The following is a 19789-nucleotide window of genomic DNA, read 5'->3' as shown; positions in this document are numbered from 1 at the left end:
AGGAAGACCCATTTCAGAATTTTGGGTTCTCACCAGCTGATGTTTACAGCGAACTGTCAAGACTCAAGGTGAGCAAAGCCATGGGACCAGACGAATTGCACCCACGAGTGCTCAGGGAGCTGTGCGATGTCCTGGCGGAACCGTTAACCATGCTCTTCAATCTCTCCCTAAGTATGGGAAGAGTCCCCCTGGACTGGAAGACAGCTAACGTCGTTCCTCTGCACAAAAAGGGTTGCAGAGCGGAGGCTGCGAATTACAGACCAGTGAGTCTCACATCAATAGTGTGTAAACTCATGGAAACATTACTTAAATGCAAATTAGATACAATTTTGGATGAGGGGAATCTAAGGGATCCTAGTCAACATGGATTCACTAAGGGTAGGTCATGCCAATCCAATCTTATCAGCTTCTTTGATTGGGTAACAGGAAAGCTAGACTCGGGAGAGTCTCTAGACATAGTGTACTTGGATTTCAGTAAGGCTTTCGACAGCGTCCCACACCGTAGACTATTAAACAAGATGAAATCGATGGGGTTAGGTGAGACACTAATTGCATGGATCAATGATTGGCTAAGTGGAAGACGTCAGAGGGTGGTGGTCAACGGCACCCTCTCTGAGACATCGGAGGTGACCAGCGGAGTGCCACAGGGCTCGGTCCTGGGTCCACTCCTTTTTAACATATTCATAAGGGACTTGACCCAAGGGCTTCAGGGTAAAGTAACTCTATTCGCTGATGACGCCAAACTATGTAATATAGTAAGTGAAAGCAATCTGCAGGATAGTATGACGCAGGACCTGATTACGTTGGAAAACTGGTCCTCGACATGGCAGCTGGGCTTCAACGCTAAGAAATGTAAGGTTATGCATCTCGGTAGCAGAAATCCATGCAAACCTTACACCTTAAATGGAGAAACACTAGCTAGGACTTCAGAAGAAAGGGACTTGGGAGTAATCATCAGTGCAGACATGAAGGCTGCCAAACAAGTAGAGAAGGCCTCATCCAAAGCAAGGCAACTTATGGGATGTATCAACAGAAGCTTCGTTAGCCGCAAATCTGAAGTCATAATGCCACTGTACAGAACCATGGTGAGACCTCATCTGGAGTACTGTGTACAATTCTGGAGGCCACATTACCGTAAAGACGTGCTTAGAGTTGAGTCGGTTCAGCGAATGGCCACTAGGATGATCTCGGGGCTCAAGGGTCTCTCGTACGAAGAAAGACTAAACAAATTGCAGCTCTACACTCTAGAGGAGCGCAGGGAGAGGGGGGACATGATTGAGACATTTAAATACATCATGGGACGTGTCGAAGTGGAAGAAGACATCTTCTTTCTCAAGGGACCCTCGGTCACAAGGGGGCATCCGTTCAAACTCAGAGGAGGGAAATTCAATAGTGACATAAGGAAGTATTTCTTCACAGAAAGGGTTGTAGATCACTGGAACAAGCTTCCAGAGCAGGTGATCAAGGCCACCAGCGTTATTGACTTTAAGAATAAATGGGATGCCCTAGTAGGATCCTTACGAGAGTCGAGTTAAGGAACTAGGTCATTAGTATTCAGACTTAATGGGGTGGGTCAGTAGAGTGGGCAGACTTGATGGGCTATAGCCCTTTTCTGCCGTCATGTTTCTATGTTTCTATGTTTCTATGAGGGGAAGGGGTCAGGGTGGAATGGAGAGATCAGATGAGGGAAAGGAGAGAGAGAGAGGAATGAGAAAGTAGAGAGAGATTGATGCTGGAAAGGGGTTCAGCAGAGAAATGAGAGAGGGATAAAGATGCTAGATCTGGTGTAGGAGAGATAAAAATGAAGAAAGCAGTGAAGCTGGAATGAATGATGTAAAAAGGAGAAAGGAGGTACAGGCTGGATGGACAGGGGAGAGGGGCATAGAAAGAAGTCAGATACATGTGGAAGGGGGAGAGGGCAGACAGTGGATGGGACGGGCAGATGCTGGATTGAAGAGACAGGGCAGACGCTGGAAGGAAAAGAGTGAAAAGACGATGAAAGCAGAAAACAGAGACAACAAAAGGTAGAAAAAAATAATTTTATTTCTAATTTGTCATTAGAATATATTTGAAATATATATCCTGCTAGAGACATAATTGGGGACTGCAGTATTCTGTTAGCATGATATTTCTGTGTAGCATTCTATAATAACTTGGCTTGTTCAGTTTTCTTGATAGTAGAGGGGATATATGTGAAGGGGAGGGGAGACAGGGGTTTTGTTGGTCCGTGCTCTGTATATTTGTATTTATAAAATCACAATTATTCAGAATATTGTTTCTTTTTATACTTTAATAAAATACGTTCAATATAAAATCATAACTGCGGCTTGTGCAGATGGGATCAGATGGTTTGTGGGGACCGAGCTTGCGGAGACGGGGCGGAAATGTTTTTTTTTTTTAATTTCAGTCTTAATAGTTTGCTGGTCCACAAAATAATTCTTTTATTTCTGCCGGTCCACGGGTGTAAAAAGGTTGAAGAACACTGTGCTAGAGGGTGTTAAGCTATCTGTGAAGTACACTGGATGCAGAGTGAAAAATCTGGAGTGGATTCCTTCTGTAGTCCATGTGAGTATGGGGAAATAACTCTGTTGTCTAGAATGTCTCACCTATCTACTGGAAAAGAGCTTAACAGGGTGAGTACATAATCTCTTTTTCAAAGATTGTACTAAAGTACAATGTTATCAGTGATAGAGTCCTGTCAATCCATCTGCAGGGAATGCCAATCAATGTCACTTTGATCCAAGTATATGCTCCAATGAGAAATGCAGAAGATGAGATTGTAGAATTGTTCTACGAACAACTTCAAAATGTAATAGATCAAACGCCAAAACAAGATCTACTGATCATTATGGGGGACTTCAGTGCAAAAGTAGGAAATACATCTGAAGGATGCAGTAGTGGGAAAGCACTAGTCATAAATATGAGTCAAAAGCTTCAACTTAATAACACTCTTATCCTATTTAGCAATTTCAGTTAGCTCCAATATCCCTTCAGAGTGTTTAGAAAAATCTTATTAACTCTAAATTTCAATCATTGAGCTTGATTTGGCAAATTTTACACATTTTAAACATTTTTCTAGTAGTTAAACCTCAGCAGCTACACCTGAACATAATATTTCATTCAAATTCAGGCTTAATGTAGTTATCCTCTTTATTGGTTTTCCTCCACCATCCTCTCTCTCTCTCTCTATATATATATATACAGTGGTACCTTGGTTTACGAGCATAATTCGTTCCAGAAGCATGCTCGTAAACCAAAATACTCGTATATCAAAGTGAGTTTCCCCATAGGAAACAATAGAAAATCACTTTGATACGTTCCCACCCCCCAAGGCCAGTGGCGCTGCTCCCCCCCCCAAGAACCGGCATTGCTCCCCCCACTCATGAGGGCCCCCCCCGCCAGATCTGCCATCCCCTCCGCTCGCATCTCACCCCCCTCCCCGCCGCGATCCGGCATCCACCCACCCGATCACATTTCTTACCACCGTTTGGCACCGGCACTGGCACCAACGCACAGGACATGCCGGTGCCTGAAGATCTGCCTCCTTCACGCTGGACCTTGAGCATCTGCGCATTCTTAAGGCCTTCGGGTTCCCGTTCTCTCTGAGCAGGCAGAGGGTGCCGGATCGCGGGGGGGGGGGGAGGGTGCTGGATCGCGGGGGTTCGCTCGTAAATCGAGGCACGCTTGGTTTCTGAGGCGCCGATTTTGCGAATGTACCACTGTATATATATTTATAAATTTTTATATTCTTTTGATATATTTTCAATAGTATCAAAACTATAACTTATCTTTCATTTAGAAAAGCTGAAACAGGGCCCCGACAAGAATCCATGTTTCACTGGTATGCTTTTTCAAGGAGCAATCCCTAACAAACATCAAAAAGAAGATAAATATTAGAGAAAAAGTAAAAAAAGAATAAGTTTTTAAGTCAGAGTAAATATAACTTTATCTATTCAGAATCAATCTCACTGTTGTGAAAGACCCGCTGCCAGCCTTGTTTCATTCTAAATATGGCGTTGTCGTCTTTCTGCTCATTTAAATAGTCATGAATCACTTGGCAAACTCTGAAGTGGGTAAGAGTGAAATTAGAGGAAGTCAGATGTAGTATCAGGCCAACAGAGAGAGGCTGATCCAGTCTTGGGTGTGCCCTATTGCATCTGTGAACTTGGAGTTGGATTATGGATTAATTACTATTTTTTTTCCCAAATTCAAGATCAAGGTGAGCTATAACCAAACACTTCTAACCCTATTTACTATTTTAGGAAAATCAGATACCCATTTATAAAGTGAGGTACAAGCATGACTGTGATAGCCTATCTTTGTTTACCTGAAATCATGCTGAAATAGGACTAGATGCACTGCTCTTATCAGCACCACCATATGTAGAAGTAGAGCAAAGAAACTGCTTGCAGATCTGACACCAGTCATCCTCTGTACTTATCCTGGGCCTGGCACAACTCCTCAAGGAGGCCATTTGTTAACCTCAGCTCACCACTTTTAGGCCTAAGAACTTTAAAAAAAAAAAAAAAAAGCCATGTTGAATCAGACTTAAGGCCAGTCCAGATCATAGGTACCTGACAGGTCCCAAAAAGTAGTGACCCGATATTCAAAACAATTTAGCTGGCTGCTGACTGGTTAAATAGCTTGGTAAGAGCTAGCTGCTAATATTCAGCAGCACTTAACCAGCTAAGGGGAGAATCCATCAAGCAATGTTAGGGCCTTAATGCGACCTACCCTGCGATTGCAGGGTTGTTAGTAATAAGATGCAAGATATGCAAATGCATGCTTTGCATCTTATTACTATGCAAATACTATAATGTGACTTGCTGGGGTTATTTTACTGTCTGGAAACATCAGGCTACAAAGTTGTGGTCCAGTGCCCCATGGGCCTCTAGCTCAGGGTCTTCCTTAACCTCTGCCCCACCCCTCAAGCACTCCTCAGGAATTGAAACCCACCACTCCCCTACCTGAAAAGTTGCATTGGTGGTCTAGGGTGGGGGTCTTCCAGGGGTCTTCTAGATCTTGGGGTCCTCCTAAGGTCTTCTGAAGTGTGATCTTCAGGCAGGAGTGATGCACAGATGCTCCTGCCCTGTCCTACACCGCCTTCAAATTAGTGCCCCTAATAGTGACACAAAATTCTTGAAAGTTGTTAAAAATGCAGAGGATTGCAAAGATCTGCAAGAAAGATCGTGTGAGACTTGGAATCTGGACATCTAAATGGCAGATTAAATTTCATGTGGAGAAGTACAAAAATAAAGTCCATAATGAAAAATAATCCCAACTACAGGTACAAAATGCTAGGTTCTGAGTTAGAAGCCACTACTTAAGTCAAAGACAATACACTGAATCTTTCAGCTTCGTATGCCAAGGTTGCTAAAAAAGCAAATGAAATACTGTATTAGGGATTATTCAAAACGGAGTGGGAACAAAACTGCCTTTGGCGTGACTGCACCTTGAGTATTGTGTGGAGTTCTCATTGCCCAAATCCCATAAAAGATATAGCATAAGAACATAAGAACATAAGCAGTGCCTCCGCTGGGTCAGACCAGAGGTCCATCGTGCCCAGCAGTCCGAACACGCGGTGGCCCAACAGGTCCAGGACCTGGACTGTAATCCTCTATCTATATCCCTCTATCCCCTTTTCCAATAGGAAATTGTCCAATCCTTTCTTGAACCCCAGTACCGTACTCTGCCCTATTACGTCCTCTGGAAGCGCATTCCAGGTGTCCACCACACGTTGGGTAAAGAAGAACTTCCTAGCATTCGTTCTGAATCTGTCCCCTTTCAACTTTTCCGAGTGCCCTCTTGTTCTTTTATTATTCGAAAGTTTGAAGAATCTGTCCCTCTCCACTCTCTCTATGCCCTTCATGATCTTGTAAGTCTCATATCTCCTCTAAGTCTCCTCTTCTCCAGGGAAAAGAGTCCCAGTTTTTCTAACCTCTCAGCGTATGAAAGGTTTTCTATCCCTTTTATTAGACGTGTCGCTCTTCTCTGAACCCTCTCGAGTAACGCCATATCTTTCTTAAGGTACGGCGACCAATATTGGACGCAGTACTCCAGATGAGAACGCACCATCGCCCGATACAACGGCAGGATAACTTCTTTTGTTCTGGTTGTAATACCCTTCTTGATTATGCCTAGCATTCTATTCGCCTTCTTAGCGGCCGCTGCGCACTGTGCCGTCGGCTTCATTGTCATGTCCACCATTACCCCCAAGTCCCTTTCTTGGGTACTCTCCTTCAATAATATCCCTCCCATCGTATAGCTGCACCTTGGGTTTCTGCTACCCACATGTAGTACTTTACATTTCTCAACGTTGAACTTCATCTGCCATCTCGTCGCCCATTCCCCTAGTTTGTTCAAGTCTCTTTGCAATTCTTCGCAGTCCTCTTTAGTCCGAGCTCCACTAAATAGTTTTGTGTCGTCCGCAAATTTTATTATCTCACACTTCGTCCCTGTTTCCAGATCATTTATGAATATATTAAATAGCAGTGGCCCAAGCACCGAGCCCTGCGGGACACCACTCGTGACTCTCCTCCAATCTGAGTAGTGGCCCTTCACTCCCACCCTCTGTTTCCTACCCGCTAACCAGTTTCTGATCCATCTATGTACATCTCCTTCCACCCCATGGTTCTTCAGTTTTCGAAGTAGGCGTTCGTGGGGTACTTTGTCAAAGGCTTTTTGGAAGTCTAGATATATGATGTCTATGGGGTCACCTCTGTCCATCCGTTTGTTAATTCCTTCGAAGAAGTGCAATAAGTTAGTTAGGCACGATCTCCCCTTGCTGAAACCATGTTGACTGGTTGTCAGAAGTTTGTTTCTTTCAAAATGTTCATCAATGTTGTCTTTTATAAGTGCTTCCACCATTTTACCTAGCAGAACTAGAAAAGGTTCAGAGAAAGGCAACACAAATGATAAAGGGTATAGAACACCTGTCTTATAAAGAAACAGGTTAGAGATTTTTAGCTTGACAGAGAAAGATTTATAAAATCATGAGCAGGGTAGAGTGATTAAATAGGAAACAGATGTTTAAGCTTTCATATAGCACAAAACAAAAGGAGGGGCTTGTCAGAAAAAGAATCCTAAATCAGTAGTTTCGAGTTTTAAAAATAAGCCATATTCAATCAAGCACCACTATAGAAAAGAAAAAAACTCCCTAACAGCCACAAACTAGGACAGATAATGGAAACTTAATAATAAACGTTAATCTTGAAGAAAAATGCTAACTGCATAGGATCCAAAAAGGTGTAGTCTTATCCCCAATGCTGAACTAAACATTTGAAAACAATTATATAAACTGGCACATGGATAGAATGGAAGTGTGAGTGTGTGTGTGTGTGGGGGGGGGGGGGGCGAGAAATGCCAAGAAGTAAATACTCATGGATTGAAGCGGGGAGAGGAAAATGCTGTCTGTGGATAGAAGAGAAGTGAAGTGTAGGTGGTGGGGGTATCACAAGTATAGAAGGGAAAAGAGAGGAGAAAATGCTACACATGGATAGAAGGGAAGTGAGAAGAGAAAACACATTTATAGAAGAGAAGGGAATGGGGGAAATGCAGATGAACTGACCAGGAGAGAATCATTAGACCTCAATTTTCTTTCCTTGCTTTCACTGGTTTTTCTCATTTGGTAACTTTTTCCCCTTCCTTCTCTTTCATGTAGCATATTCTATACCAAGCATTCCTCCTGTCTTTCTCTTTTTCATCTCTGTGTTCTTTGTGCCCTCACTGTCTCTTCCTTTCCTCTGTGCCTCTCTCTTTATCCCTTCTGTGTGCCCTCCGGTCTCTGTCTGTCCTAATCTAATCTAATCCTTAGGTTTGTATACTCCATCTCTTGTGTCCTCCTCTGTTTATCTCTTCTCTGTTTCCCCTTTCCTCTGGTCTCTCTCCTTCATTTGTCACTTTTGTTGTCTGTCTTCTGTTTCTCCCACCTACTGCTCCTCTAAATTCATCAAAATGGCTTACATTTCATTAGTTGCTCAAATAATCACAGCTCTTATCTTATATATTTATATATTTGTAAAAATGCTCAGACCACTTAACCCTTCGTTTAGTGATGACACCAAACCGTGGGTAATATTGGGGCCATCATAGCATTTATACTGTCCCAAATTTAACCATTAATAATAACTATAATTACTGTGTTTAACAATGAAAAAAATTTGTTGAACTTATCTGTGAAAACTAGCAGGTTGGGTCTCTTTCTTCTGCAGTGGTGAAGTGCATAACTGTGTAATCTGTGATCAATGCTGTCTTGTTAAAATGTTTATTTTATTTTTATTTTTCCTCTAACTCTACTTTTCACTTCTCTATTACCCTCCAGGTACTTTAGTTAGATTGTGAGCCTTTGGGACAGTAAGGGAATTTTTCAAGTACCTTTCTTATTTCTAATCTTAATGTATATTTTCTGTAAACCGCTTAGAACCTAACGGATGTAGCGGTATATAAGAAATAAATTACATTACATTACATTAAAAGTGCAATATTACTATTTTGCCATGTTGAACACAAAATGAGGGAACACACTTAAAACTAACAATTGTATAAAGCAACTAGTGTGTATTTTATTCTTTTCCTTTCCTGCTGAGGGTGTGACACATAACAATATAGAAAAACAGCCTCAAAGGCTCAACAAGCATAGAAAGCAGAAAACTGGCCAAAAGAACTTTGCTTTTCTGGAGCATAGAAAACTATCATTGGCTGTTGTTGCCAGACAAACTATCATTGGCTGTTGTTGCCAGAAAAAAAAGAGCACAACTAAAAACCCACTCTTTTTTGTAGGAAAAAACAGTGTACTCCCAAAACAAACAAACCTGGCAGCACTATTTAAGCTCTACACATTTATATTCTATTACTGTTTCCTTTTCTTCGTTGCAGCTGGAGTAGAAGGTGGACCTTCCTTGTAGCTTCATATTTCTTAGCTGAATGATTTTATTGTAATTTATTAGATTATTATTTTTATCTTGTTTGCTTGTTCTGTATTGTTACCATAGTTACATTTTTATAAGCGATATTGCTGAAGGGCTGTCGGGTAAGATTTGCCTCTTTGCGGATGATACCAAAATCTGCAACAGAGTAGACACCCCGGATGGTGTGAATGACATTAAGAAAGACCAAGCGAAGCTTGAAGAATGGTCTGAAATTTGGCAGCTAAAATTTAATGCTAAGAAATGCATTTGAGCTGCAAGAACAGAGAGAGAGAGAAAGAGATTATTGCGGGTGGGCAGACTGGATTTGGCCTTTATCTGCCATCATGTTTCTATTTGCTACGCATCAAAAGAGTTTCAGTAGTGAAGACATAGGTTTCTGTCCAGTAACTGTTGCTTCCCATTAGTTATGAATCTGCAGAAGAGTGCTAATTTAAAACTCTGAATTCCTCTCTTTCTGCAGTGGAGAACAGCTCCTTCTTCAAATCTTCCTTCTGCAAATGAACACAAAAGGTGTGTTTTGATCTGCTCTGCTTTTTATTATTTTGGGGTATTTTTGCTATTTTCGGTATTTTTGCTGACGATCTTCAAATTTTCTGCATGCCTTCAGTGCTCGAAGGTCCCCTTTTTGGGCTTACTCTACCAGGGTAAGGACACAGTCCAGTGTGGGTGGACTGCTGTTCCCAGGCCAGTCTCTTGGAGTACCTGTGGAGCCAGCCTGCTTTGTGTCCCTTCAGGAGCTTGGGGTCTGTTCTCTTGGGAACTGCTTGCCTGCTGATTTATCAGAGGCTTGAGTGCAGTATGTGGGGCCCCTGTGTAACAACCATCTGGGTACCAGGAAGCCATCTGCAAAGTTTCTTCTCCCATCACTTTGCATGGACTTTTGGGGGGGGGGGGGAATCTGTGGTTGAAGTTCACCCAACCGCAGACAGATGATGCCCATTGGCAGACTTGTGCTTGCTATCTCTGAGGCAGAAATCCTTTCTCTGCAGGCAGGCTGATACAAGCTGATTAGGCGCCAGAAGTCACAGTGAGTACTCCCATTATTCCCTGTGGGAAAAATCACGATGGTGGGTGTGTATCTGAAAAACTCAGTTTCGAGGGTTTCTGAGGAAAGAGTTAGGTTCCTCTACTTCCAAACCTCCTTTTTTCTATTTTTTTTCTTCAATTAAACTCCAACGGGTCATTTTTGGTGCAAATTTTCTGGTGGTGGTCATCTTGGATTTTTTGATATTTTTTTTTTTCAGAGTCCTTTTTTCTGCCTCAAAACCTCTTGTTTTGCCAAGGGATCATCTGTAATGGATGCCCCAGGTCAGTCTAGCTCCAGTTCGTGTGTTTATTGTGCAAATTTACTAGCTGAGGAGCAGCAGTGTTCCATGTGCTGTGGGGCACAGGAGTCTCGTGTTCAGCCTCTAATCAGTCCTCCAGGGCTTTGGAGTCCTAAAAAGCTTGGAAAGCCCAGTCTGCAGAAATGAGATCCTGTTAAGAACCACAAGCAACAAGGGAGTGAAATGCAAGCATGTAGTGGTGGAGAAGACTCAAATTCCCCAGTTGGGGGTCTTGAAGGGGTCCTTGGGCCTCCGGTACAAGGCTTTTCCGATTTTTCAGCCTTTTTTGGAAAACTTACTTAACAGACTCAGGAAGCACTGCGCTGCCTACAAGCCCGCCAGCTGCACCTCATGGGGATCCTTCTCCCAAGCAGGCGTCTCTGCCTCATACCATACTGGCTCCTAGTATCTGTGACCCTTCAGAGCAGAACTGGGATGATTGGAAGTCTCTTTCCATGTCCTTATTATCGCATGGCTCCTCTATGTCTGTGAAAGATTTGGGATCCCTTTCAGGGTCCAGAGGTCAGGAGGCAGGAATGGCTACAGATTTTGGCAATGATCCCTCAGTGCGTCACCTTTTCAAATCAGCTTCTGTATCACATATCATTTCTGACACCCTCTCTGCATTGAAGCTTGATGCCCAGCATCCCTCCACCTCGCTGTGCTCTGTTATGAGCAGCAATGATGCAAAGATGACTTTTTTCCCTGCTTATCCAGACATCACCTCCTTTGTCACTGACCAATGGGAGTCACCTGAAAGCTGTCTAAAGCTGGCCAAAGCAATGTATAGGCTGTATCCTATGGCTCCGGACTTCAAACAGCTGTTTGTGCAGCTGAAAGAGGATTCCGCGGTAGTGCAAGTGACCAAGCGCACCTCCCTTCCTAATGAGGGAGGTGTGATGCTGAAGGACACACAGGTGGATGTGTAAGGTGGATGTGGTCTTTAAAAGACAGTTTGAAGTGCTTGCTTTGGGTATCAAAGCTGCAGTAGCTGCCTCCTTTGTGGTACGGGCCTGTCATACCAGATTGCGGTCTAGTACCCCAGAGCTGGGGCCTGTCTCCACATGATTAAGGAGGGAGTGGATTATGTGGCCAATATGTGGCGGATTGCCGTTCAAAATCCCTTCAATTTTCGTACTTCTAGGAGATTCTGCCAATTTTCCTCCGGTTACTTTTCTCAGAGGCCCTTTCAGGGGTCCACACAGATTTTGCAGATGCAGGCTCCAGCAACCCATGAGTTCCCATAGTGACTTAGTCTTCAAGAAGCTACAATGACGCCAGGACAACAGCCATTCCTTCTCATATCGGTGGATGGTGGTTGACTTTCTGGAGGGAATAGGAATAGATTTTGTCTGACCATTGGGTCCTGGACATTATTCGGGAGTGGCACAAGATTGAATTCTCAGCCCCCTCCAGATCTGTTCCTTGACTCCCCAGCCGGACGACCAGAGAAGGAAGCCAGAGTCCAAGCGACAGTGCAACATTTCTTGGATATTCATGCCATAGAACCAGTTCCTGAAGAAGAATTGGGCTCAGGCAGATACTCCTTATACTTCATAATGGCCAAGAAAGGCACAGAAGATTGGAGGCCCATTCTGGACTTGAAGTCAGTAAACCAGACCCTGAAGGTCCCCCGCTTTTGCATGGAGAAGATCCACTCCATTATAGTGGTGATGGCTCTGGGGGAATTCCTTGCCTCTCTGTATTTAATGGAGGTTTATCTTCACATCTCCGTCTTTCTGGATTACAGGAAATATCTGAGATTCCACATTCTGCAGTGTCACTTCCAGTTTGTGGTGCTCCCTTTCTGTTTGGCCACAGCTCCCCACACCTTTACCAAGGTAATGCTGGTTGTAACAGTCCACCTATGCAGGATGAGCCTCCATGTGCATCCTTACTTAGATGATTGGCTAATCAGAGCCCCCTCACAAAAGGAAGGCAAGCCCGCATTGTATGATGAATCTCCTTCAGAGCCTGGCTTGGATGGTCAACTTCCCAAAAAGTCATCTTCAACTGACTGCTTGGAATATCTGGGAGTCCACTTGACATGGTGCAGAGCTGTGTTTTTCTTCCTGAGCCACATAAATAGAAGCTTAAGAATCAGATCTTAGAGATCCTGGCTGTTCCAAGCCCTGAGGCCTGGCATTACCCTCATGTGTTGGGTTTGATGGCATCCTCTCTGGAAGTGAGATCTCATATGTAGTCGCTCCAGTACTCTCTTCTGCCCAGATGGTATCTGTAATGCCACTCCCTGCAGATGCAGCTTCCCTGGACTTCAGGAGCAAAGCACAGCTTGTGTTAGTGGCTCTAGGGGGATGCTTTGTTGAGGATCATGACTCTCAGAATCAGCACATGGGTGACCCTCATGACCAATGTCAGTCTGAGCAGCGGGAGGGACCACTGCTGTGGTTGCCTGCTCCAGGGCAAGTGGACCCCATCAGAATGCAAGTGGTCCATCAATCGTCTGGACCTGAAAGCCATTTGTTTAGTGCTGAAGGAGTTGCCATCTTTCCTAACAGGGAAGGCAGTCAGGGTGTTTTCAGACAATGCCACAGTGGTAGCTTATGTGAACAAACAAGGAGGCATGTGAAAACACTCCCCTATGCCTGGAGGCACAGATGTTGTTACAGTGAGCAGAAGCCCTCTCAGCTGCCCACATGGCAGGGGTAGACAACATCTTGGCCGATTTTCTCAGCAGGCAAACTCTGGATCTGGGAGAGTAGTCTCTATCCCAGAGAGCATTCACCCTCACTGTGCATCGCTGGGGAAGACTGGAAATGGATCTCATGGCCACAGACAAGAACACGAAGGCAGATCATTTCTAGAGTCGAAGAACTGAGCAGGGAAGACCAGGGCTGGACACCGTCATTCAAACTGCCAGCTCATCCAGGGCTCCTCAATCAAGGCCCAGTTTCCATGGAGAATACAGAGCACTTTGGTCTTACAGCACAGCCCTAATTCATAAGGGTTACTCGGAGGTTGTCATTATGATTCTCCTTAGCGCAAAGAAGCCTGCGATGTTTGTGGCTTATATGAAGACCTGGAAGACTTTCCTATTATAGTTTATCAAGGAGTGCCAAGGAGCGGGTGGAGCCTGAGAAGGCTCCTATCCTGGTAATTCTAGCATTCTTACAAGCTGGTCTTGAAAAGGGCCTAGCAGTTTCGTCTCTCAAGGTGCAGATAGCCAATGTTTCGTGTTTTAGGGCCCAGAAAGGCATGCAGTCATTAGTGTCTCATCCAGATATCACTTGTTTTTGAGGGGGGTCGTTCCCATCTTGGGACTTCAATGTAGTTCTGAAGGGCCTATCTCAGGCTCCATATGAGCCTCTGATGGATGCATCCATCTTAGACCTTATGGTAAAGACCATGTTTTTGGTTACCATTGTCTCGGCAAGATGGATCTCAGAGTTACAGGCCCTTTCCTGTAGTTTACAGGCCCTTTCTTGTAGAGAACCCTTATTCCTGTTTATGGATTTGGGTGTTTCTAAACTAAACTAAACCTTAAGTTTGTATACCACATCATCTCCATAAAGATAGAGCTCGACACAGTTTACAGGTAATTCAATAAATGAGGGAAAGACATAATAAGAAATTAGAGGCTAAGAAGAGGATAGCTAGCTTTACATTTTAAATAAATAGCTTTATGTTTTGGAGAAAAGCCAGGTTTTCAGATGCTTTCGGAATAATTGGAATGAGCCTATGTTCTGCAGTGGGGCTGGGAGGTTATTCCAAAGCTCAGTGAATTTGAAGAAAAGGGATTTTCCTAATTTACCTGCATACATGACACCTTTTAATGAGGGGAAAGATAGTTTAAGTATGTGGGCGGATCTGGTAGTGTCAGGTCTCGAAGAATTCCAGGATAGTGGGATTAGGGGAGGAAGAATGCCATGTAAGATCTTGAATATTAGGCAGGTACATTTAAAGTGAATCCTAGAAATCACCAGAAGCCAGTGAAGTTTTGACAGAAGCGGGGAAACATGATCTATGCGGATGGTACCTGCCTTTCTACTGAAGGTGGTTTCTCTCTTCCATATCAATCAAGAGATTCGTCTGCATGCCTTTCATCCCATGGGTTTGGCAAAACAGGACAGAATTTTGTGGAGGCTTGATGTGCGTAGAGCCCTTCCTTTCCATCTGGAGTGAACTAATGATGCCCAGCTCTTTGACCACCTTTCTTTGCTGACCAGCCACTCGAGATAAGGCAAGCCAGCTTCCAAGGCTTCAACTGCCAAATGGATTCACATGGCAATTTCATCTTCCTATATTACCTGCGGTAAACAGCCCCCTGTCTCAATCACAGGACATTCGACTAGAGGTGTGGCTGCTTCCTGAGCAGGGTCCCAGGCTGTTTTGTCTGATGAAATTTGTAGAGCAGCTACTTGGTCTACTCTCCACACTTTTACGAGGTTCTATAGAGTGGATATGGTAGCTTGAGAGGATGACATTTTTGGGTTTGTGGTACTGCAGGCAGGCTCATCTCTCCCTCCCTAGACATCTGGCGCTGCTTTGGTATATCAGCTTATGTATAGAATCCTATGCCTTCGCTACTGAATGAAATATTAGGTTCTTACCTTGCTAATCTTCAGATAGAAGACATAGGATTCTGTACACCTGCCCTATCATGGTTTTTGATTCACCTGATTCCTGCCTAGGACTTTGTCAGTTGCTGTCTTGGGGCCTCTTCTCCTATATTTTAAGATTTATAAAAGGCAAACTATAGGGATATGAGGGCTCGTTTTCCCCTTCTCTTTGTTTTTTTAATGTTTCCTACTAGTTGCACTTAGCAGGTTGGTTCCTAGCTACTCATGTGTGTAATTTGTTGTTCAATGTTAAATTATTAAATGTTTATTAATCATTGCTCTTTTATCATAAATTACAGAGCAGAACAGAATATGGTTTGTTGCTGGAGAAGCTCCCTGTGCCCTTCCTTCTCTTTTCTTTTGTTTCAGCAGAGTTCGATTGCTTTGGTGCCAACTGAATTGGGAGCTATTTTCTCCACTGCAGAAGGTGAGGAGTTCAGAGTTTTAAAGTGATACTCTTTTGCAGATTTGCGACTAATGGAAAGTAACAGCTACTGTACAGAATCCTATGTCTTCTATCTGAAAGAAGATTAGCAAGGTAAGAACCTAATTATTCATTACATGTCCAATAAATAAAATTTGGATGAAGCATAGACTAATGGAAAGAGAAAAAAAGTATATAGAATGAAATCACAAATGCTCAGAAATAGCGTAGAGAATAGTAGAGTAGTAGAAATAATTTAGAAGAATGTTTAATGATAGCACTCATATATGCATGTCTATAGGTACCAAAAGCCCATGGAAAAGATACTGGACTTCTATTCTTTCCCTCTAGGGCACAGGACACTCTATGTGGGTGTGCGGATGCCTTTGGGCAGGCAGAGCCATCGGCATCACCGGACCCATGGCCAGAAGCACAGGAAACGGGATCGGATACGGGGCATCATCCAAGAAGAAGATCATGAATCCCTTGCCCATAGTAAGCAATTTCCAGCCTAAAATATTCAGTTTAACACAATATAATTTGTTTTCTGCTGGCATTAGTCAGGAATGTTTTACAGTGGCGTTAAATGTAGTCTTACTATTGGCAGTCTGGTAGCGTGGACCAGCTCAAGGAAAAAATGCTGTTGTAGCACACTCCCTACTAAAATCCCCCTTCCTCAAAAGTTACATATCTCCTGACATCTCTCCCCCTTCTTATCCCTCCTGCAAGTTACATACCCTCCCCTCCAACATCGCTGTCTTTTCTTCCCTGCAAGTCATATACTCCTTGATATCTCCTCCAGATCCTTCTATGAAGTCACCTAACCCCCTAACATCCCTCCCTTTATGATCCCACCTCCAGAAGGTCACACACCCCTTCCCCATTCAGAAGCCATGCCCTCAGAAGGCTTCTCCAAACACTCCCCCTCCTTTCCTCAGGCCCTGTCTGGAAGCCCATGATGGCAGTGGTCCTCTTGTGCTTCTGAGGACAGTGCTGGAATACAAAATAGTGTGATGACCTCTAGTGTTGTCTTTTGGTGCTCTTGTAAATCTCCTCTAGCACTAATATATAGATGTTCCCTAGAAGTAGTGCCACAAGAATACTGCTATGGGTACTGACTCTATTTTGAATCCTGGTATAATCCTTGGTGAGAGCTGAGGGGGACCACTCTGACTATGACCTTCTAGATCACCATGGAGATCTACTGGGGAGGAGGAGATGTCAGGCTCTGTGGGGGCAGAGCTTGTTCTCAAGGGGTGGGATTTGTGGATGGTGGGAATCAGAGTGGGGTACATATGTGACTTTCAGGTGTGGAAGGGGAAATATTTGGGGGTTATGTGGCTTGCAAAGGGAATCAGAAGGCGGAGAGGTGTGTAGGGGGGCACCACTGAAGCAGTTCTGTTTTTATTTGTTTATTTTGAAGTTTAGTTTGGTTGCCAGTATACTGCATAATTGGGAGTTCCTCTTAAGTCTCACCCATACTTTGCTTCTGTGTATGCCCCCCTTGCAAATCTGTGCTATGTAAGTTAAATGAGTATTTGCAGAATAGCACTTAGGCACTCTGCTAGCACTCATGTGAGTATATGCACACATACTTACCGTATATAAATGCTAGTAGTCTGCATATTTATGTGTGTAAATATGGGTGTCCAATATGTAGAATTGCCCTTATAATAACCAGAGTGCTCTTAGTATGGCACAATGTAAGAATACATTCACAAAATGGAATTGGTTTAAAAATGCAAGCCATTTACATGTTTTATTTTTTTTAAATTCTTTATTCATTTTACATCTTACAACAAGTGTATCATAAAATAACATTTAAACTTATACAATATCACTTGATTCTCTATCAATTTAACTTAAATCATAATATTTAAACCCTCCCTCCCAACCCTACTAATTCATATGTAGTACATATATCATATTGTTAATGTTCTTAGCTTTAAAATCAATGTGTATCCATGACTTTATATAGCATTTTTTTCCATTATCCGTGTTTCATTCATGTTGTGTCTGGTTATTGACCACATACAATTCAGTAAGGTAGGATTAACTAATCGTTATTTCATTCAGACACCCCTTCTCAGCGAGTCCAGTTCATCCTGGGGACGGAAGAGGATGAGGATCACGTCCCCCATGACCTGTTCACAGAGCTGGATGAGATCTGTGTAAAGGAAGGTGAGGACGCAGAGTGGAAAGAAACGGCCAGGTAAGAAGCAAAATCACACTAAAATTTGCTTGAATATTGAGTGGAATTGAGTTGCTGACAGGATGATACTTTAGCAAAGGCCATTACAACATTATGCCTGGTGTTGTCTTGATAGCAGGGCATTAATCTCCTTACCTCATCTTCTGCTTGTACAGGTTGTCAGTTGAAGTAAAAAAAGAATCCAAGAATAGATCATCCTTGTCTCATAGCTTAAACTCTGCACTTGGACCTTATCCAAAATAAGTTCAAGAAGTTGACTTGGTCAGAGTTAGGGGAATTATTTCCTAGCTGTTAAACACAGCAACAGAATTTGAATCACCCAGGCATGCCATCTCAGGAAGGGAGGCTTTCAAACTTACAAAAAGGAAAGGAGTTCAAGCAATTTAGGTGGAAATTTATCAAAGCTTTGTTTTTTGGTTTTTTTTAAATTATTATTGAGAACAAAGAATTTTTTTTTTTTTTAAATAATCTTTATTCATTTTAAAATAATTTCAATAAGTGAAGAACAGTAGATAAAACATTTACACTATAGACATCACTTAAAATATTACAAGATTCTTACGGCTCAATAACCCCCCCATTCAAATTATTCTTTATCATTCATGTAACTATAAATTTAACATAATTCTGTGATTCGCTACATATTTTAAACATAAAATTACACATTTATCCACTTCAACCTTCCAAAGTATTTAGATCAATGCTGTCTTTTTAAAATGTTTATTTTATTTTTATTTTTCCTCTAACTCTACTTTTCACTTCACTATTACCCTCCAGGTACTTTAGTTAGATTGTGAGCCTTCGGGACAGTAAGGGAATTTTCCAAGTACCTTTCTTATTTCTAATCTTAATGTATATTTTCTGTAAACCGCTTAGAACCTAACGGATGTAGCGGTATATAAGAAATAAATTACATTACATTACTTAGACATATTTTAAACTTTATATAACCATAACCATAACCACCCTTCCCCCATCCATATTAATAATTGATTATAACCTTTATATTCCTTCCACCCTCCCCCTCCCTCTCTGGATGTGCAATTCTTCTAACAAGAATGTATAATTATATTAAATCTACAAAAGACGTCAAAGGACCCCCATATTAGATTAAAGTTTTTAAAGTTCCCCAACTGATCAGCTCTCATTTTTTCATATTTATATATTTGACATAAACTAGCCCAACAGAATGCAAAATTTAGACAATCACAGTTTTTCCAGTTACGTGTAATCAATTGTATAGCTGTACTTTGTTCTGTATTTGTCATTCAGATATTCCCTTTATAATTTTTTGCAGGGAAAATCACTTGTGGAAGACTGCAGCAAAACTGTTAATAACAAAACAAAATAAAACCCAGAAAAGAGTGTAGACGCCTACAGAGCTGGGACAAATATTCTTTTATTTCAGATGAATGATCCGACACTGTCAGTGTATCTGCTCTTAGCCTGCCTCAGGGTTTTTTAAAGTAATCATACAATTTTCTTTTTGCTCGTCCCAATTTCTAATTAAGCTGTTTTCAGAAATCCGTGGTGTTATCCTCCGTCTCTACTTAGAACTTTTCAAAAATGGTGTGGTGGCCGTATTAGTCTGCTTTTCAAGGTAATATGTAGAAATAAAACAAAGACTTAAAGGAAAAAATTATATCTTTTTTATTGAACAGTTTATGATTAGCTTTCAAAGGTAACCCCTTCTTCAGATCAGAAAGCTAATCATAAACTATGTTGTTAGTCCAATGAAAAAGGTATTATTTCTTTTCCTTTATGCCTTTGTTTTATTTTTACATATTACCTTGAAGAGTGGACTAATACGGCCACCACACCATTTTACGTACTTAGGAATAAAGTTTGTGGCTTGAACATGTAAAATAATACTTTCTCTTCAATCAGATATAAAATTTTTAGAAGTGACATTAGACTCTGAGCTTGGAGAAACATGTATACGATCTGGTTAGGAAAGCTTTTATTAAACTTAAACTTTTATGTTGACTTAAAGCTTTCTTAGACACTTCTCAATTACAAACAGATTGTTAGCAACAATCATGAGTCAATTAGACTATTGCAACATTGATCTGTCAGCTACGATATCATATATAAACCTCCGTATGTGAAAAGTTTCAACCTCAATTGTTTTTAATTCTCAATTTAATGATTTTTTTCTAATGGATTCTTCCTTTTTTATAAGGTAAGAACATAAGCATTGCCTCTGCCGGGTCAGACCAGGGGTCCATCGTGCCCGGCAGTCCGCTCCCGCGGTGGCCCCCCAGGTCCATGACCTGAAAGTGTTCCCTACCTAACCTAAAATATCCATACCCTATTCGCTC

The 19789-nt window shown here is 42.2% G+C and overlaps 1 protein-coding gene across 4 annotated transcripts in view; it reads left to right on the top strand.

The window, feature by feature from the left end:
- SLC4A8 (solute carrier family 4 member 8) overlaps positions 1–19789 on the top strand; it is a 536451-nt gene that overhangs the window by 157983 nt on the left and 358679 nt on the right. For all 4 annotated transcript variants that reach the window (XM_033936812.1, XM_033936813.1, XM_033936815.1 and 1 more), the window contains 2 exons: positions 15608–15751; positions 17333–17468. In XM_033936812.1, the coding sequence (XP_033792703.1) occupies positions 15608–15751; positions 17333–17468 (280 nt within the window). The remainder of the gene's footprint in view (positions 1–15607; positions 15752–17332; positions 17469–19789) is intronic.

Source organism: Geotrypetes seraphini, chromosome 3 (assembly GCF_902459505.1).
Source record: "Geotrypetes seraphini chromosome 3, aGeoSer1.1, whole genome shotgun sequence".
NCBI lineage: Eukaryota > Metazoa > Chordata > Amphibia > Gymnophiona > Dermophiidae > Geotrypetes > Geotrypetes seraphini.
This window is presented reverse-complemented; position numbering and strand designations above follow the sequence as displayed.